This window comes from Stegodyphus dumicola, chromosome 5, assembly GCF_044657685.1.
Source record: "Stegodyphus dumicola isolate Sdum_Otavi_A_Nest chromosome 5, ASM4465768v1".
NCBI classification, from domain to species: domain Eukaryota; kingdom Metazoa; phylum Arthropoda; class Arachnida; order Araneae; family Eresidae; genus Stegodyphus; species Stegodyphus dumicola.
The window spans coordinates 212,018,255-212,040,677 of record NC_140772.1 but is presented as its reverse complement, the minus strand read 5'-3'; the positions used below and the strand labels follow the sequence as shown (position 1 = coordinate 212,040,677).

Genomic DNA, 22,423 nt, shown 5'->3' with positions numbered 1-22,423 from the left:
GTTTTCATAATGAAGTATAGAAATCCTTAACGAATGAAAGTAACCATGAGTTTCAGAAAATAGTACATCTTCAGCAACTGGGGTTCTCAACAGTGGCCGAAATATTGTACTATGAAAAGTGGTCCTGCCCTTAGCAACCTTAGCAACAGAAACGATTAACAAGTCATAATTTTAAAAAGAAAAAAAAAATTATTTATTTAACTTCAAGAAAAAAAGATGAATTTAAATCGAAAACCTAAACAGACAGATGTCGAAGTTATTGAAACTATATATGGCAATCTAACCCACATTACAGGAAAGTCAGTCTTATGGCTTGGTCCTTGGCTGAAAAATTATAAATAATAATATACATAAATTAAGTATTAAATTAAATAAAACTAAGCATCATAACCCTTAGGAAGGTATATGACGATATGTCCGAAAATTATATAAACTTATACATTGAGAACATAAGCAAAAGCTCAAGGTTTCATGCTGCATGTAATCAGAAGTGTAAATCACCCAACTCGCCTTACTCATTGGGGGAACACGAAGGTTAGTATCCACACTTTTCAGTCCGAATTTCATTTCGACTGCGGCAACGGACGCCGGCTAAAAAGAGTACACATAGATCGGTTTTGAGTTCTTTCCTCCCTCTCTCTTCACTCTTACTCACCCTTATACGTTTACCTTCAAACGCTTGAATAAAGTCTGCAAGACATGCATGATAACCTTCTTCTTCCCACGCCGATTCAGGGCCGCAATTTTTATTAGCAAGTGCTCGTACTTCTTCATACAATTACTTATTTTCATACCTGTGAACGTGTTTAATGTTTGTCCATTTGGATATTTCTCCTTGTCGCACACACTGCTAGGACGGAGAAAAATTCGTAAATTAAGAATTGAATCTAGTGGGATATTTATTAGCCATTTTGCATGGTGTCATGAGGTCAACCTAGCAGCGCATTTTGAAGAAAAGAGCTGGACGTTTTTCATTTCTATTAAATTCTATAAAATTCTGAAAGCATGCCTTCGAACTTTAATTAGTGACTTTTGCGATATTTCGAGATTTCACATTTCACTTAATTTTAGCTATGCTGAAGGATTATGGAAATTAGACAGATGAGAAATCACTCAGAAGGTAAATATCTCAAGATATAATTATCGCCACAGACACTAGAGCCTTGTTGAAAATTTAATATAAGAGACATTAATTTAACTCCATTCTAGACAGCTTTTTTTACGAAACGAAACATTTCAAGTTTTGGTGAGAATCCATGCGAAATTTGAAATGGATGTAAACGCATTAAAACTGACGCTCATTTATGCCAAAGAAATATTTAAATGAATTGAGTATAATTCTGATATATGATGTTTCGATATTACCACTTTTATTAAAATTATGAATTTGCCCCACCATATTTGTGTGGTAGACCTGCGATTTTACCTTTTATTGCAAATAGCTAAAAATGTTGTGATACTTAAAAAAGTATTTTTTATGTTTTTATAAGTTAAAACGCTACATTTTTACAACGAATTTAAGCATATTTTGTTCATTCCTTTTAATACTTTGCAGAACGAAAATAATAAGGAAAATCTCTGATTCTGACTATCGAAAATGATTTCATCCAATCTCTATAAGAGATTATTACAAAATACAAAATTCTCGTTTAAGACCATTCTGTCCATTTGATAGAGCAAGCTTGTATTCAAGGTAATAATCTTCAAATTCCCCTACGATAACCGTGATTGAAATAATTCATCATTATTAGTAGCCCTCCAGAACTTGTTAATGTTCTATCTACGGAGTTCAGAAAATCAGTTTATAATTGATAAATTTATTCAATTATTTCTTGCAAATTGCATTTGTAAATTATTTTCTTATCTATCTTATAATGCAGCAGAATATGAATAATCTGGAAAATTTATAAAATATAAATAAAATTGCTATTACCGAAATTTTAAAACATCTAGCTAAAATGTTTTATTTCTTTTGTAAATATGTATCCATGAAAACTTTACGAATTTGCTTCAATAGAAGCGAATTAAAATTTGACTTCATGATCTGACCCAAACCAACAAACAAATCAACCTAAAAAGCGTGTATATAAAAATTTTTTTAAAAATCTGAAAGATTTTATATTTTATATTACGCCCAAACGTTTTTTTTTTAACGTTTTGTGTGTCACCTTTATATATTAAATGTCATGTTCATCCATAAAAGTATTAAACCATAAAATTCAATTCAACAGCAATATCTCAAAATATTTAAAAGAGCATATCTTTGGAATTTTTTATACATAATCTTGCAAGCTGGAGATAAAAAAATGCATTTTTTTTTTTTTTTTTTTTTTTTTTTTTTTGTACAATGTTGCCACTGCTCGCTTGAAATCGTTGAGTTTCTTAATCAAAAACTCATAAATGCTTTACAAAATATGAAACAGACAATAAAACTAATTCTAAATTCCAGATATAGGCTTCCAGATACCTATATTCGGGTACGTACGTTATTCAAAATTCGATGGCTTTAGTTACTGTTGTTTTATCACAATGCGAGAAACATATGTACATTTATGCAGATACTTTATTATTTAATATCTTTAACTATAATACAGGGTTCTATCATTTGGTGGCAACAATTAATTCGCCATTTAATCAACGCAAAATGCCATAATAGCGCCTTTGGGCTAAAATTTGAGCATTAAGATACCGTGCAAAGCCCAGATACTCATTTAGTTCAATTAAGGTAACCTATAATGGCAAAGGAACTTATTCATACAAGGAATGAACAGATTGTAAATGCATTCATATATAATTATTTTCTTATCAGTCTCGTTTTCCCACATTTTTACTTACTATTTTTACGAAGTCTTCTAGGAAGTAAATGTACATTTTTAAAAAATTTACAATTAAAACAAGTTTATTTGTTATTTAACCATCCAGCAGGCACGCTTGGCAATTTTACATGAGCACGCAAGCGTCGTATGTTTTACGACGTCCGTTATTTTTAACCGTGTTTGGTTGTCGTCTTAATGAAAAACGACAGAAATGTGTGAATATTGATAATAAATTTGTTAAGAAATAAAATATTAACCATTTTATTGCAAAATATAAATGATATCACATTCAAATATAAGTAAATTATTTTTAAGTTCTTATGTTAGTGAGATGGAAACGCAATGATGTATTTTATTATAGAAAATTTTAAATTTATTATTTAATAATTATATTTAAAAATCGTAGGTAATTTTGATACTCATCAAAGACAAGTATAGACAGTAAAAAAGGAAAATACCTTGGCAGGAAAAAAAGTAAGTTTAGCATTACTTACTTCTACAAGGAAATTTACTTCTTACTAGTTACAAAAACGCACTTTAAACTAACTTTAACGCTTTTATTTATTTCTAAAAAATATAAATAAAAGAAAACAAGGAATGGAAATCGATATTGTTCTCCCATTCAAAGGTTTCCTTGTCTTCCTCTTCTTCATCAGATAATTCTTGAAGTTTCCGAAAAAAATTCAGCTAGTTGCGCATACATTTTTGCCATGAAAACCGATATAAAATTTACTTAGTCAAATGTATTCAAATTAAAATAATACACAGAAAATTAATAATAACACAAAATTACAAAATATTTTAGAAAAAAAAAGCATTTTCCGAATTTTAAAACAAGACCAGGCGCGTGTCGTGACTTTTATGAAAAAGCTGCCACGTAGCACAGAAGCCCAGTTAAAAAAAGAAAGTCAAATGACTTTCTGTCGGCACATTCCATGATGTGGGGAAGGGTACGAAGAAGGAATAGAAATGACCTTCAGACGTCTCAGCTTCGATATGCGAAAAATATGCATTAAAAACTGAATTTGTAGTAAATTTTGCGCATACGCGCCTGCTGGAAGGTTAATGAACGATGTTATTATCAGAAATAATAAAATTTCATATCTTGTTGCCATAATCGATTTTATTAAAGTAATGTTAAAGAATATATATGAAAGCTATTGGTAATTTTTGGAGAATATGTAAAAGGGGTTAATAACATGTTTAATTAATGAGAAATATAAGTGTTGTTTTGGATACGTCCAATTTTCTTTGAATGTCATTAACCGCGAACAGTTGCCCAGAATTTTGGACCTCTACAGTAGCAGTCTTTCAAAAAGATATTGCATTCACAAGTGCGCTGTCCACAGCAGTCTTCGTTTTCTGTACAAATTCCTGCATATGTACAGCCGCTAGAGTTGAAAGGAAAAGAATATAAATCCGAGACAAAAAATATTCATTTAATTTAAAGAGAGTAAGATGATCAAAACCATTATTGTACAGAAATTAACATTTTATGATTTATTTATGTTATAAATACATACAAAGATTTTTGTAAAAACTTATGTTTTATTATCAGTTTTATAGCATAGCATAGAAAATTCGTTTATTATTTATGCCTGCGTAAATGTTTATATAAAAGAAATTAGTTAACTATATCCTAAGCTACTAAGTATTGTAAAAATACTAAATAAAGGTTAATATTTTATGTGTTTCGTGCATTCTAATGAATAAAGTATATTATGTGCACCGGGTAAAACGTGTGGGACTGTTCTTTGCGTCGTTCCAGCGTGCTTATCAGCCAAATTTGCCTAGCAACTTTCCTTCTTCCAAGACATGAAAAACTTCTTCCAAGACATGTTATGTATTAATATACATTTTTTAACACATAACTGGATTTATATAGCCATAGTTCTACTCTCCTGTTCTATGAGCAACTCCCGAATGTTATTATATGACTTGTGTTACCAAGATTTCTTGTGATCAAGTATGCATCTAAATTTCTACTACAGTATTAGTATTCTGAATAAAGATGTTCGCAGAGGTAGGCATATAACGCTTTCTTTTTCGTACTATACATGGGTAAGTCAACGTTTATCTTTTATCGAATTTTATGTATTAAGGCAGATCAGGATTAAATTTTAGTATTCTCTACCTTTGGGTTATTTTATACAACGCAACCACGGCAATAATGAAATCTTAACCTTCTCTTCTTTTTGGTTTGTTGCGACAACTATTTAAAAACTAATTAAAACATTTACCTTTACATAATTTACTAACTGGGAAAACATTAAATATACTCTGAATTTTTGTCACGGTAAGCCTACGTCAGCTGTGTCCGTTAGCTCAGATAAACCCCAGGGTGAATGGCCCTTAAAAGTTCAGAGACGTAATTAAAACAGATGCAGAAGCTTACTGAAACACACTCTAAACACAGGCATTAGAACACAAACAACTGGGATTTATCTGAGCTAATAGGGACAACTAACGTATCCGGCCCATCTCCAAAACCAGTTTTTTCCCATAGGGAAGCAAATTGAAAAATCTGAACTGCAAGCATAGCGGAGCTAGTTGACACAGGGAACTGATTCTGTTAGCTCAGATAAACCCTAGTGGCAACGACCCTTTGCTAGTCGACACAGGGAATGACTCCGTTAGCACAGATAAGCCCCAGTGGGATAAGCCCCAGCACAGATAAGCCCTTTAGAATCTTGCTGAAAATTTACCCCAGGTTTGATCGCGCTGGGTGTGTCATACCCATTCCCTCCTTTTTTCGCTGTTTTTCTCCAAAGTTTTCTTCAAATGGGTGATTTTTCCTGTAGCTGCCTCCAATGTCATAACCTTGGAAGGGAAGAATAGGGGAAAAAGTTCTAACGATCGATATTTTGAAATCGCCATTTCATGATATGTCACAACCAGCTCGAGCATTTCTATTACAATTCTGAGTACTGGTAAAAGCAAAGAAATCGTCATCTCATTATGGCGTGTTTTCGAAGTTACGATGAAGAAATGCGACATTAAGAAATTTACACGATACTGTTTCTTCGGGTGAAGAAAGTCCTGAAGGAGGTAAAGAGTTTTCCGATAGTAAAGAAGCGGATGATGAAGAAATTTACAGTGAGCACGAATCTTCTACTGAAATAAAATCTGGTTTAGAGGGCGATCTTTTTGATTCAAATGAAAGTGACTATTTTATAGGAAAGGATAATATAACAAAATGGAGCAAAATGATATTTCGTGGAAATATTAGAATTTCTGTAAAAGATATAATTTCAAAACTCCCTGGAAACACATACGTTTCAGAAAGCATGGCTTCTCCTCTGGAAGCTTGGAACTTAAATTTATCTGCTGATTAGATAAAGTAGTGCAATGTACTAATATTTTTATTGGCCCGATTAAGGAGCACTTTTCTTGAGAAAGATATGCAAGAAAGACTCATGAGGCTGAAATTAAAGCATTTATTGGATAGCTGTATCTCATTTGTTTGCATAAATCATCCCATGTGTATATATGAGATTTTTGAGCAACAGACGGCACTGGAATTGAAATATTCCCTACAACTATGCCATCAGCACTTTTTTATTTTTTATTGAGATGCCTTCGCTTTGATGATGCACAAACCCGCCAGACCGAGAAAGAATTCGATACACTAGCTCCAACACGTGATGTTTTAAGTATTTGTAGAAAATTGCCAAAATTGTACAACGTGGAAGATAGACAATTGTACAATAGACGAAAACTGGAACCTTTCAGAAGTCGATGCCAATTTCGGTAAAATATGCCAAAAAACTATCCTAATACGAAATCAAAATTTTTACGAATGTCGATTCCAGAGTTTTCTAGACTTGGAAATTAGAAATTTATGCGGGCCAGCAGCCAAAAGATCCGTTTCAAGTGGATAACTCTCCTAGTAGGGTGGTGAAAAGACTGATGGGGCCTCTTTACAACTCAGGAAAGAATTTAACACTGCACAAATATGTATTTTATCCACTTTCTCAAAAACGTTTTAAAAAATAATAACAGTTGCTGGGACTTTGAGGAAAAATTAAAAAGAATTTCTCCAATATATTTGAAAACAAGTAAGAGAGAAGTTTACTCCTCACTTTCTGGGTTTCAGAAAGAAACAATTATTGTTTCTTACACACCCCCTTCCTCCAAAAAAAAACCAGAAATGTGTTCTCCTGTCTACAATGCATAATGGTGATGCAATTTATCCTGAAAGTGGAGAAGCCATGAAGCCAAAAATAGCAATTTTTTACAATATTACTAAAGGTGCCGTCGATGTCGTGGATGAAATGACTGAAACGTATTCAATGGCTAAAAAAACAAGTCAACGACTTGTTTACGACGACTATTAGCCTATGGCTATTAGCCATAGGCCAACCTTTTATTCCATGTTGAATGTTGCTGCAATAAATCCACGGATAATTTTGTTATCAACAAAGAAACCACCAGCTGGGCATCGAGCTGGACTTTCATTTCTAAAAAGACTGGTATTTCAAGTGATAGAAGATTATAAGAAGATAATAAGTCAACAAGGCAATGCTCCCACAAAGCCTAAAAGTAAAATTGAACAACAATGAGGCCGACACACCTCCTGCTAAGAAGGTAAATACCACATATGAAAGATGTTCTGAATGTGAGGCCAAAAAAGACAGAAAAAGTAAGTTTGTATGTGAAAAACATGTATGCATGAAACATATGGCATGTAATTGCCGGAACTGTGCAAATTAAAGGTAAAATTTTTAATATATGTTTTAAAACTATGTTTTTGTTCTTATATATTTTGTGCAGATTTAATAGTAAAAGAGAGGAAGAAACCTCCCTTTGTATGTCATACCCATCGCGAGCAATCCCGTTCGTTTTTCTCGCGCGAGTACTGCCGGCTTAATACCACAGACACATCAGAGAACATTTTTGCGTAGCGAAACAGTACGCATTCTCGACGCAAGCAAAAGTGGATCTAAAGGCATTAAAATGATAATCAGTATTTCCAAAAAGAAATTTAAATGGATTGAGTGGTAATTTTGATATGTGATGTTTGAATATTACCACTCCTATTAAAATTCTGTTAACACCCCATTATTTTTATGGGAGACCTATGATTGTACCTTCTATTTAAAAATAACTAACAATCTTTTGACAGCTAAAAAGGATTTTTTATGTGTTCTTAAATTTTAAAACGAATTTTTTGCAGATTTTACTTCATTCTTTTCAATCCTTTGCAGAAAGCGAAAGAAAATCACTGGCTCGGAACGAAGAAAATGATTCCCTCTAATCAATATTACAAAAATACCAAATGTCTCTTAATTCTTCCGATCTATTTGATGAAATAAGATTATGTTCAATGTAATGTCCTCAGATTTTCCTCTTACAACCGTGATTAAAATAATCAATCATTATTACCAAACCTACAGTCATGGTTCTACAATAAGTTCTATTCACTGTGTTGGGAAAAGCCGTTTATAACCGATAAATGAATTTAATGTTTTTTTAAGAAGTTGATTTGTTAGATTATTTTCTAATCTGTCTTACAGTACAGCAAAATATAAATGTATCTAGGAAACCTGTAAGAAATCGTTTTCGTATTAAATACAATCATTATTACCGAAATTTTAAAAAAAAATTCTTTAACATATTTTAATTTTATTAACAACTATGTAGCTGTGAAAACTTCAAGGAATTTATTTCCATAGAAGCGAATTAAACCTTGATTTCTAGATTTGATTCAAACTAACAGAGAAATCAAACTAAAAGCGTTCATAAGAAATTAAAATCGGGCAAAAATGATACCCCGTAAATCTCAAGTACTCAATTTAATTTAATAAAGACCATGTAATATGATGAAGATACTCATTAATGTCAGTAATTCCCAGACCGAAAATATGTCCATATTTAATTATTTGTTTGTTTTTAATACATCAATCCTTTTCAGTTTTTTTATCTACTCTATTTATTGTGTTGAATGTATTTTATAAGTACATTCAAAGCTTTCTGTAAAAACTCATGATTCGTAACTGATTATAAAGCATATGGCATAGAAAATTCGTTTATTTATTTTGCTAGAGCAAATTTTCGCATAAAAGAAATTAACTAAATATATGCTAAGCTACTAGGTATTGTTAAAACACTAAAAAATTTATATTTTATATGATGCGTACATTGTTTCCAAATAAGTTGTGGTAAAGTGTGGCCCCAACTTGTCAGCAACTGTAGTGACTGCTACGAAATATAGATTTACACAAACACGTAAGAAGGGTTTAAAGCCCTTTTTATTCCACTTTAAAAATAACAGCTGCATCCACTTGACGCTCACAAACTACGCCGACCCGGCGGTTTAACAGAAACAGAATGTAAAACTGCAAAATAATGACTGGATGAATAAATAGCTATATCACTATCCACGAGGCTCTGAAATCTTAACTAACCTAACCGCGTTCTAAAATACAGCTGAGATTCGGCGAGCTTACTAATTAAGCAGTTGAAGGATTCATCAGAAACTGCCGAGATAGGCACACAAACCGAAACGCGCGGTTCTTAAATTTCTCCCTAGCCACCTTCACTTTCGCGATTCAAGAAGCACACATACAATCTCGTTTCCCTTCTATTTAAACTCAACTTACTTCTGCTAAAATTTGAATATACTGCGCGTTCTACTACAATTTACATACTCTAGCATTAGCAATTCTAGCGGAAAGTAAAGGCTTGACAAAGTAATGTACGTATACAATGTGTACTGAGTAAAAAGAGGGGTACCATTCTATATTTCGGTCCAGTCAGCTGATCAGGAACATTTGCTTAACTGTAATTTTTCCAAGACACGGAAACAGCCTCACATTAGATTTGTATATTGCACTGCGCTAACATACGTTTTTACTTCCTTGTACGAAGTAAAGAAAGTATTGTAATCACGAAAAATTTCGGGCAGCTAATTCGTCGAAAATATACATTTCAACCCCTCTCGAAACAATTTAAACAATGCTTTTGCATCACATCTGTATGTACAAACAAAATAAAGGACCGTTTTTTGAAAAAAAAAAAAAAAAGGATTGTTACATGGATTTAGAAGAGATATTTTTCTTGACGTCTGTAGGTACATACGTATGTATTCATCTTGAAAACTCAAGAACTAGTAATAGACTTAGGACTCGGAAATTTTGTGTATGGGTTCGCTACAACATGTAGTTTTGCACTTCCCTTTTTCGTTACAATCGAATGCACCAATCATATAAAAATGTATACACGTACGTATGCCTACATATATATTCCGCCTATGTTATATGGCTCGGGGGGTTAGTGTTTTCTTCCTTATGCGAAGTAAAGGAAGTATTGTAATCACGAAAACTTTTGGGTATCATATTTGAACGAAAACATCCATTTTGACCGCTGTTGAATGCAATTTAACGATGTTTTTGCATGAGATTTGTACTTAAGGACATAATAAAGGACTCTTTTACACAAAACGGATTATAAAATGGATTCAGAGGAGAAATTTTCGTGACGTCAGTTCGTCAGGAAAAATTCTACATGCGTATGTATCTCGCATAACTCAAATATGAGTAACCTCAGAACACTGAACTTTTATATATAGGATTGCTATAACATGTAGCTTTGCATCTCTCTTTTTGGTTCATTTCGGCAGCAGCATTTATATATAAATATAAATACCCACTCTTCTCGGTGAGCTCAGTTTTATTGATTCCTGTATGTTGGTAAATTGTGCCTTTTTTACTTTAAAAGTAATTAAATTATGCTGTTTTTATGTTCGGTTAAAGTTTTATGCTTTTAATTAGTTTGCATGCGATAGTTGTAGGATTATCAACAATTTAAAAGTTGTTTAAGTGTGACTAAGTCTAATACACTCAAGAGCCAAAACATTATGACCAGCCCCACATTTTGCGATGAACGCGCCTGGATGACGTGGAAGTCACGTGATCAGGTGGAAGTGGTATTTACCTGCTGCTGGAAAGTCTGAAGAACCATTCTTTCACTTACTTCTGTGTGTGATGGGAAAGGCTGCGGATCTAAGCGACTTTGCTAGAGGGCAGATTGTAATGGCTCGAAGGCTCGGAACAAGTATTTCCTAAACTGCACGACTCGTGGGTTGTTCGCGATCTATAGTTGTTAGTACGTATGAAAAGTGGATGGATGACGGTGAAACCAGCAGTAGATGACATGGTGTTGCACGTCCACACGCTATCAAGGAAAAAGTTCGTCGGAGACTGTCTCGCATGGTGAAGCAAAACCAGAACCAGATAGTGGCTCAGCTGACAGCCGAATACAATGCAGGACCAAGTATAAAAGTATCGGAGCACACTGTTCAGCGGACACTGTTGGATATGGGGTTATGTAGCAAACGTCCCACTCTTGTGCCTTTGCTGACCAAGCGTCATCGCCAACTGCGCCTGCGCTAAACCCGGGAACATCGCGACTGGTCCATGGATCAGTGGGAGAGAGTTGCCTGGCCAGATGAATCACGGTTTGTCATTCATCACGCCGATGGCCGTGTCAGGATACGCCGTCTTCCAGGCGAACAGTTGCTCCCTCATTGCACTGTAGGTCATACAAAGGCCGGTGGTGGCAGTATTATGCTCTGAGGGACGTTCTCTTGGGCGTGTCTGGTACCCATGGTTGTGGTAGAGCACACCATGAATGCTACAGGGTATCTGAATATCATTGCGGACCAGTTGCACCCTTACATGGCCTCTGTTTTTCCAGCTGGAAATGTAATGTTCCAACAGGACAACGCCCCGTGTCACAAGGCTACAATTGTGTTGGAGTGGTTCCAGGAACATGATGCTGATTTCCAGTTAATGTCCTGGCCGTCTAACTCATCCTACCTCAATTCAATAGAACACATTTGGGATGTCAAGGTACGGCAGCTCAGAGGCCAAAGACCACCAATTCGCAATATCTCGGATTTTCGTGACCGTTGCTACAACATCTGGTACAATCTGTCTCCGGCCATCTATCAAGGATTTTTGGCATCCATGCCAAGGCGGGTTGAAGCTATGTTACGCGCCAAAGGTGGCCCCACTCGTTATTGACAAGTGGTCATAATGTTTTGGCTCTTGAGTGTAAAGCATCCATATTTGTTTACATTTGAAACTTAGCAGAACCTCGAATTAAGTTAGTTTCTGCACCTTCAATGTCTTTTTGCCCATGGGGCCAAAAGCAAAATTTGTGCACCGAAAAATCAGAAATCTTGCCCGCTAACCGAATTGCTTGTTTTTTCGAAAAATTGGCAATTTTAATTGCAAGAAAAAAACTGTTTTAATTTTAATTGGTTATTTATGTTTTTCTAATATTTTTCAATTTTTAACGGAGTTGTTTTCAGTTTTTATGTATTTTTGCCTTTCCGCAAAGTGAGAACTGAATTAATTGAATGAGAAATATATGTCTAATGAAATTTGAAGAAATAAGTTTAACTGAAATGCAGCAAAAAATGTGTATAATTTAATAGGCCGTGAAATGAAATCATGTCATGTCCACATCAGGCTTTTTTTAAATAAAACTTAACTAGCCAATAGATGATACTAACACTTTTTTAAAAATTACAGTGGTTACTTTTAGAACTTAAGTTTTTTTTTCTTTTAGTAAATTATGGACAATTAAATTTTAAAATATTTTTTTCATTCACCTTCAATACGTAATTAGCATTTTACTTTTTGTTGATCTTTAAAATTTCTATTAAAATAAAATAGTAATTTAACAGTATACTTAAGGTAAATTAATTAAGACAAATTTACGCTACATGCGTAATAAACATTTCAGATATATAAATTTTATGCATCTGGTAGCCTCCTTTTTAGATTTATAATAATTATTATTATTCCGTAATTTTTCAAGCTGTAGGGTTTCCCTTAGTTGAACAAACGTATTATTCAAATTTTTGCTATCTTTCCTGAATTCCTAAATTTCCCCTCGTTTTTCTTCGCCAGGATGTAAATTTAAAGTTAAGTGAAGTGAGTAGTTAAACAGGTGAATTTCGGAGTTTACTCAGAGCATACCTTCGCTAGTCAGAGCAGTAACGCTGATACGCCTTTTGGCCATTTTGAAAAATTATCACGGTTTGTCGAATCAAGCTAAATTAGCCGTAACTAAAAGTTCTAGACCAGCACTATTCTTTAGATTTAGATTTATTGTGTTACTATTCCTAGTTTACACCGCAAGTTGTCAGTGTTATTGTAAACCACGAAGTACGTGCCCTATTTATTCTGTGTCCCATTTAGTTGAAATTAAAATAGGATTATTTTCATCCTTTCTGCGCTGGTATTCTTTCACGGCTGTACGAGAAGAAGCCAGGTTCATTAGTAGGATCTATATTAGTTTAGCTTCCAATAAATATTAGTTTAACTTCTCTATAAAGCTTCCAATTAAAATATTTAAAATAAATTTGATGCTTCAATTTTATGTTTTCAATTGAGGCAAAATCCATCCTCTTTATTATTCTTATTCTAATTGAAGTAGGAGATTCAGATTATTACTGATCGTCATCCGGGAATTAATAATTTATATATTTTAAAATTAAAGAAAAGAGAGAAGTACCCTATTGAAATTATCATCGGGCGTTTCTGTTAATTGCGATTAAAAGACCATTTTCTGAGTATCTGTGTTTCAGCACTACATATAATCAATCCAAAGAGACTATTTTTGAGTTCACGGAGTTCTGTATTTTCGATTTACCTTCACATAATCGAATAAACCAGTATTACCCTGCTATATTGATAGCAGCAAATAGGCATTGCTTGCATTTATTATGTACCGCTTTCAAGCTATTTGTTTATAGCATTTCTTTTAAAGTAATACTCTTTTGAAAAATAATTTTAAACTTGCAGGTTTAGGTAAAAGTTTATGTGAAGTAATTATATCATACGTAATTCGTTAAAATTAAGTTATGATGAATTAGAGCAAAAATTTAATTTATGACTTTTTCATCCGAAATTCGAAACTTGCTCGGGAATAATTTTGCGAAAGTAAATTGTCTTATTATCTTGTCTTTACTAAATGCCGTATTGCATAACATCGTGCAGCTTCAGTTTGATACATTCAACTATTTAAAATACAGAAAAAAGAGCTTTGTACTTACCCAGCTCTTTCTTCTAATCCGTACAAGGCAATTTCATCTGTTAATAAATAATTTCATTGTTTATTAAGGCATTAATATATTGTATTTACTAGAAAGTAAGACCTTATTAGTTTATATTTTATAAAAAGGGAATGTAATGGATTATATATTAGATTAAAATTTAAAATATGAAAAATGTAGATGAATATTTAATAAGAGTACAGTTTTGAATAAATTTTATTTGTTTTTAAGTAAATGGAAAAACACTCTATCTAATTAAAATCAATAATTTATCATGCCATATAAAGCATATAAAAATATTAACGATAGAATGTTACCTATTTTTTCATCCCTATCAATAACAAGTATAGTGGATGTAGATCTGAAGTGAAATCACTGAACAGGACATGTCTATTGCATTGCAATTAACGGCATATGTTCCGTTTAGTTCTAAGGCAAGTTATCTGTGTAGTTTATTAAGTATTACGCAGATAATTTTCGTGTAAGTGTAATGCAGTGCAGTGTAACGCAGCAATGCAGTGCATAATATGATAATTAAACTCTTTCTTCACATTTTTAAATTTAATACTTAAAAATACTCTATTATAAGATATTACCAGATTTTTTAACACAGGTATAATGAAAAAAAAATAAGCCTTCTTCCTTCAAGGAGTCTTATTGCTTCTTTAGGCCTTAAAAGGAAAATAAATTTAAATGTTATTTGTAAAAATCATCATTTTTTATAGCTAATAATTTAATACTTCAGAGAAAATTTTGAGGTTGCAAATATCTCCTATTTAAATACTACTATGTTGCTAAATGTCAATTACGAGAAAATCATAATATAATTGGTGATTTAGAGTAATATTTTATCCCCAGAGAACAGTACGGTGTAATTCATGGAGTAGTACAGTGTAATTAATGATTAAGGAAAAGATTTAGGTAATGTCTTAATGTCATGAAAAGAAGAATGTTCAATAGATTTTATGCGGGGCGCAAATTTCCTTCCTAAGTTTCCAGACATGCCAAATTATCTGTTCTAAAATCCATTTGGCCAATGTTCTTTCCATCCTTTCCAAGTCCATCTGAGCAATAGCTGCAGTTACGCGTTATTTCACATAAAACGAAAAAATAAAATATTTACCTTACTTTCGATGAAAGATTACCAAACAACAGGATTTATTCTTTCAAATAGCGATAACTGGCAAAAGCCAGGCAACTACCTTTTAGACAGAGGTCACTGTACTACAAGGGGGAATTTATTCTTTTAGAACAATCTTTTAAGTAAGAAAATACTGTAGTGATCATGAGCATTGCCACAAAGAAAGCATTCCATTGGTTCTTGATTTTATGAACTTGTGGATGAGAACCTTAAGATATTAGAAAGCTCAATAGACAGTATTTTTCTGCATTCATTCCTTAAGCTAGAAGACCGATTTTCGGAGTTTCAGCGAATCTTTCGAAACTTGCTATTTCTGTGATTTTGGTTAAAAATTATTTGCTCTTGCTATTCGAGGTTAAAAATGTTTCTTAATTATTTCGAAGTCGTGATGAGAGAGATCGCTCAGGAACGAAGCCAACAGCTGTCATCACATATTGTTTTTATATGAAGAAGAACTAGCTATCAGAAAGTGCCGTCAATGGTGCGGGGCTATATTGAGCAAAATTCGGCATTCAAAGCCACTTAAACATGCAACCAAATGCCTACTGTTACTGGGAGAGGACGAGCCTCTTCGTTCGAAAGTTTTCCATTTCATGATTAGACAGAATCTGAGTTCCACTGCTACTCAGCCCTCGAAGATATCTCAGTTCTCTACCCACATAAAGCCAGTCCAGATGAATTTTCTCAGTTTTCTTTTTATTATTTTCCATCCTCCCAAACGAGTAGAAACACAACTGTAACAACAAATCATTCATCTTGGCAACTGCAAAATGAGTTATCTAAACACGGAGATAAATCCTAATTTCTTAAATTCAGCCCAGAAAAATTCACTCGACGCTTATCCGTTTGAAAAATCCCTTTATCTGTCAACTTTATCAAACCGAAAGTGAAGCAAAATACGTCAATTATTGCTTTTTCACAAAGCAGTTAACGAAACCCTCCGAAACTCTTTCCTTCTCTAGTCAAATGAAATATAGCAACAGATGCTTTAATTCTTTGAAAACCGAAGCCTTCGTTAATGTGTATGTTAAAATAAAGAACCGCCTGAAAGGGTTTTCGACAGTTACACCAATTTCCTCCCCTCCGCATCCATTAACGCACAAAGAAGAGTGAAGATTTCAAATGACTTCCTTTCCACTTCTAGCAAATAAAGCTAAGAAAACAAAAATAAATATTTTTAGGACAAGCTATCTGCAATAAACTGATACAATATATTTGGGAAAACTGCACCTGCTATTGCATATGTTAGAGGAGGGATGGAAACAACATCGGAATTTCGGCCGTTTGGGACGGTTGTGGTCGTTTGAAGGAAAGGTCGTCTGGGATAACACCCCAGAAACACCCAAGTCTTCAAAGAGTTAAACTACACTTTCTCATTAGAACTCCTATTCACCACCCGAATAGCTGCAGAGAATCTGTTTGGGGAACACTAACCAAGAAATGTTATAACGCAGATAGCGAAGGGAAGCTCAGATAAACAAGTGAAAGAAAATCTGTCCTGAAGGTTGACGACCTCGAAAATGCACCATGAGAAACAAACAAACAAGTGAAAATAATATTACGAAATCTTTTAATCTGCGGAAAATAAATATCCACTACGCTAATCAACAAATAATTTCAATTAGAAAAAAACTTAATAACAGTTAATTAAAGTACATTAGCACAATTAAAATTCGATACACAACAGCTGGGTATTTCAGAACTATATTTCCATGTTAAGTACAGTCCAAATATTCTGTAATCGGATTAATTTATCTTCTCGTTATTTTTATTCATATTGTTTTTATTCCGTCCCCATTAACTGTTTGATCATCTTTTGTCAGTAACCAAGCCGTAACTTATATCCTACAATTTTGTATTCGCTAAGAATATTTCTTTTTATTTTAGACAATTTTATGTAACTTTCAAATGAATTTTAACTCATATTTGTATTACTACTGTTATGTTAATTTTAATAGTCGGTTTAATTTCCTCTAGTGACATTTTCAGAAAAACAAAAAGATTAAGATTATATAACAGCTTCGTCTTGTGAAAGACGTTATTTAATTTCAAATGCAATTTACTCATCAAACACTTTTTCCTTCCATTTAAAATATATTTCCATAATTTGGTTATTATTTTACTATGGGTAATGATGTCATGAAATTGAACGTTTTACGAACAATTTTCTCGTGCTTTAAAATATTACCACTTTATAATACATGCATATATAGGTATACATATATATATTTGGTGAAATATAAATACAGTGTTCTATAATTTACCTTCAACAGGTGCAGAATTCAAACTAAGCAAGGCAATAACTAGAACAAGAAGAAGTAAAAAGCTTTTCATGATGAGGTTTAAACTCTCCTGAAACGTTTAAGAAGAAAAATATCATTTAATACTTTAAAGCCGAAAATCTGCTATATCTTAATGCGTTAGTTTTCAGAAGGATAAAATAGAGATTTTTATACAAATTTAAAATGAAAAAAATATGTATATATATAAAAATCTGAAAGCTTTCATTATTTACATTACGCCCAAAGGTTTTTTTTAACGTTTTGTGTGTTACCTTTATTTATTAAATATCATGTTCTTCGCACTTAAACATAAAATTCAGTTCAATAGCAATATAGCAAAATAATTTTTAAATGAGCATATCTTTAGAATTTCCAATACACAGTCTTAGGCTAAGGATAAAAATGTTTCTGTTTAGGTACAATGTTGCCATTGCTCACTTTGAAATCGTTGAGTTTGTTAATCAAAAATTCTTTAAAGTGTTATAAAATATGAATTTAATAATAAAAGAAATTTCAAATTCCAAATTTGGGCTTCCAGATACCCATATTCGGAGGAGGACTACTTTATTCAAAATTTGATGGCTCTAGGTACCGTTGCTTTATCACAATGCGAGAAATATTCATACATTTATGCAAATTCTTCATTATTTAATTTTTTTAAATATAATACAGCGCAATAATATTTGGTGGCAACAGTTTGATACGGACTGTGATACGGACATTTACAGTGAATCGATGCAAAATGCCAAAAGGAAATTAATATCCCTTCTGAGCTGACGCTCCTTTGGGCTAAAGACATTCTTTTTATTTAAAAGTCATGTGATCCCAAATTTTTATGTGCTAGGAAAACTAAAACTTACATAAATTAAAAAAAAAGTTGAAATATTTAATTATAAGAAGAAGCTTTCTATTGTAAATTCTATTTTACCCTAACATGCAGTAAAGTAGCCTTACCTGTAATAAATGGAAAAGAGTTATCTCTAATTTAAATAACATATACGTATTACTAGAAAATGCTCTTTCTTCCTCCTCCTTATATAAGTGTATTACAAACAAACGATTAATTTCCTAATATTTTGAGAACAACGTTGGCAGTTTGTCATTTACTGTTGACATGTGAGCAATCTCAATCTGCATGTTATTTAAATCAACAAAGTAACTCCCAGGTGGTTTTATTGTGACAGTCGTATCTCTATAGTAATATATCTGTCTAAATAGACGTGCAATAAAGAATATGTGTATGAAAGTTCTTAAAATAAGTTGCAATCTATAACAATTATAAAAATTTCATTTAAATTGTACTCATTTAAAATTGTCCTTTATTATAATTTAAATACATCTGCTATTTGAAAAAATGTGTTCATCTGTTTGAACTTTTAGAAATATTTTTAAAATATTTTTTTAATTTTAATTAAAGTCATTATATTAAATAAATGGATACTATTAAAGCATCCGTAATTATACATAAAACATTTTAATTTCTTAACTGCTGAATATGGACGATCTTTGAAACAAAAAAATTATATTAATTAAAATGCATGTATAAAAAGAAATAATTCGATCTCTGGAAACTCATTTCACCGGATTCGTACACAATCTGAGTGATGACATAATATTTGGCATTTATTTGAAATAGAAACACTTAAGGATTTTTAACAGTTCAGTCTTTTAAAATATTTAAAAGGTTTTTGAGATAACAACATCAAATATGCATAGCAGCGGGGAGACAAACGACAAGCCATGGTGAAAGGTACAGCCAGGAAACCCCATCAAGCTCGACCTGGAGAAACAGTGAATTTATATCTAAGTACTTCGGCCACCACTATTGTCTGAGTCATAGCAAATTTCCAACTCAACTCCTCGACGAGAAGATAGCAAGAAGCATGGCAGATGCACAGTATTACGACAACCAAGCGCTTATCAGTCGCCATAAGCAGTCAGCCATACTTCCAGCCACTTCACCGAGTACACCAACCAGCACGAAATCTCCAAGGACAATCTGGAGTATTTAATATGTAGTGACACCAAAAACTTAAAACAGACAAGAACAGTACCAGTATGGTTCTTGACGAGCCTGAATCTTATCCCGAATGAAAGGAGGTTTCATTCCTACTAAGACAGATTATATAACTCCATGGCCGAAACTGCCTAAGCACAGATACGAGCCCTAAGATCCCCATATTTTGGAAAAGAGGAGTTGAGACAATCAGGTTTGCTCTAACATTAGAACCTACACTACCTGGCCAAACGTATACGAACACTTTCCTAAAGACTGGATTTGGCATGTTACGTAATTTGATGCATAATCGAAAGCTATGAAAGTGTTTGTAGTGGTTTGTCAGGACATATTTATGCGTTTGTGAGACAATGTGTAAGTCAAAGGAGCTTAGTGACTTTGATCGTGTCAGTACAGGGGGATGCCATCTTTTTCGGAAATGAATTCGTGAAATTTTAGACATTCTAGAAAAGCCCACATCCAATGAGAGTGATGTAACTGTGAAGTGGAAACGTAGGGACAGTGAAACTGCACAAAAACGAAGCAACGGTCTGGAAACAATTAGTGGACGCAGCTGTAGAACTCTGAAAAAGATAGTGAAACAAAATCACAAATTCTCGTTGGTTGAAATGACCCAGGAGTTTCAATCTTCATCAGGCTAGTCGACAGTTTACAAACCTCAGATTGTGCTGCCACTCACAAGCCGGACATCACTCCCCAGAATGCGAAGCGTCGATTGCCATGATGCATCATTGGATTGTAAACATGTAAGAAAATGTTCTTTGGAGTGATGATTGTCGATTGTAAAACAACGTAGTAGTTAGACCCATCGCTGAGTTTGGAGGATACCCGGCGATCTCTTCTTAAGTGACTGCACAATGTCGACCGTAAAGTTTGGTGGTGTCAGTATCATGTGGGGTGTTTTACATGGTTTGGACTGGGCCCCATAGTTCCATGAACTCTAAGATGTATGGGAACATTCTGAACAATGCTGCTCTCCCAACTCTATACCAATATTTTGGAAAGGCCCATTTCTCATCCAGCAGGATAACTACTCAATTCACGCATCGAAATTTCATGTCATGTTTTAACAAAATATGTGTTCAAAAACTGGACCCGCATTCTCAGAGACCCCCATCTAAATCCTACAGAGTACCTTTGGGACGAATTAGAGCGCAGATTAGGAAGCCAGCGAATCTTCCATCCTCAGTGACAGCACTCACTTCAGCTCTGATGGACGCCTGGAAGTCATATCATGTGTAAACCTATCAAAAACTGGTAGAAAGTCTCTCCAGACGCGTGCAAGCGGTCGGCGACATAAACGAGGTCCCAACATCATATTAATATACACTGAAGAGCCAACATATTATGAACACCTCCTCAATAATGCGATGCTCAAACTTTGGCTCGTAAAGCAGTTGCAAATCGCCATGGTATGGATCCACACGTTCTTGGTAGATGACTGGAGACAGATTGTAATAAATACCTTACTAGCGACCAGGCAAAGTTCAGATATTCCTACATGGTGGTGCTTGAGCTCTGAACTGCTGCTCCATGACATCCGAAATGTGCTCTATATTGTTAAGATCTGACGTGTTAGGTGGCGAGAACATTAACTGGAATTCTTCCTTATTCTCTTTGAATCACTCCAGCACAATTGGAGCCTTGATTTTTCCTGTTGGAATATTTCTTCTTTCGTCTGTCTTTCCAAATTTCTATTTGGAAAGACAGACGCCATGTAGGGGGGCAACTGGTCCGCAATTATGTTCAGATTGTCCACAGCTTTCATGGTCTGTGCCAGCACACCTGAGGGTCCCAGAAACGCTCACCGCCACCATCAGACTGTGTATGATTTGTGTATGATGCGATGTTCGCCTGGAAGACGGCGTACACTGACACGATCATCGACCTGATGAATGAGAAAGCGTGATTCATCACGTGACAGGCAACTGTCTTTCATTTATTCATGGCCCAGTCTCGATATTTCAGGGTCCACTCTAGGTGTAGCTGACAATGACGCTTGGCGAACTGTGTTTTCCGAACTCCGAAACACAGTTCACTGAACTGTGTTTTCCGAACGACTTGAACTTAAACCTGCATTATACTGGGGTGTCAGCTGAGTGACTCACTGGCTTGATTTTGATGGACCAGGCGGGGCAATCTCCAACGTCCTTTTCTTTGATGACGCGTGGACATCCAACACTTTGGCGTCTACTGCTGATTTCATCGTCATTTATTGACTTTTCATAAATATTAATAATGGTAGATTGTGAACAACCTTCCAGTCGTGCAATTTTGGAGATACTTGTTCCGAGGTTTCGTGTTAATATAATCTGCCCTCTACTAAATGCGCTTAGATTAGCGGCTTTTCTAATCACTCGCGAATGTAAGTGAAAGAATGACGTTTTACTTTCTCCAGAAGCAATTAAATTCCCTTCCCACTTATTCACGTCCCTCCACGTTATCAAAACGAGTTCATTGAAAAAATGTGGAGATGGTCATAATGTTTTGGCCTACCAGTTTGTGCCTCAGGACTTTCCGAAATCGCACCACAAGGTGCCGGGATACTTTTTCTTTTGTTGGGTAGTTATGACATTTACACCACATAATTGCTTTTAATTACTAAAATTAGATGCTGCATAAGTCATGAGATTTTGAAATTCACAGCTTTTGTAATCTATACTTAATATCTCATAAAATTCCTCTTTACTCTATTTTGTGCAATTGTTCGCTCGTAATTATTATTTTTTATATATGAGTTTACTTTAATAAAGCAGTAAAAATTCCCTGTTATAAATTACGTTTTTCTAAAAATTTGAATAATTACTATAATATGAATAGGAAAACAACTGAGTTCGTCAGTGATTTAAAATGTAATAAATTTTAAATGTATTTGTTCGGCAATGATTTAAAATGTAAAGTCTTCATGGATTTTGACTGCTGATAATATTTTTGGCTCTTAATTACAGACAGTATAGTTTTCTCGTCAAAGCGAATTTCTTACGAAATTCAGTGCATAAAGATGGCTTCTAATGTTAACGCAAAGAAACAATTTTGGAACCATTTATTTATTAAACCAATAATTAATAAAAAAGAAAATGTGACTGATTCATTTTATAA

At 33.8% G+C, this 22,423-nt stretch overlaps 1 protein-coding gene across 1 annotated transcript; it reads right to left on the bottom strand.

Annotated features, from left to right (window-relative positions):
* Positions 1-3,912: 3,912 nt before the first annotated feature.
* Positions 3,913-18,389, bottom strand: LOC118200547 (teretoxin Tsu15.4-like). The gene is made up of 4 exons (XM_035372508.2): positions 18,262-18,389; positions 17,290-17,377; positions 13,885-13,921; positions 3,913-4,207 (listed from the first exon to the last, which is right to left on the bottom strand). Exons 1-4 carry the CDS (start codon positions 18,301-18,303, stop codon positions 4,078-4,080), a joined length of 297 nt encoding a protein of 98 aa, XP_035228399.1. The 5' UTR covers positions 18,304-18,389; the 3' UTR covers positions 3,913-4,077.
* Positions 18,390-22,423: the final 4,034 nt, after the last annotated feature.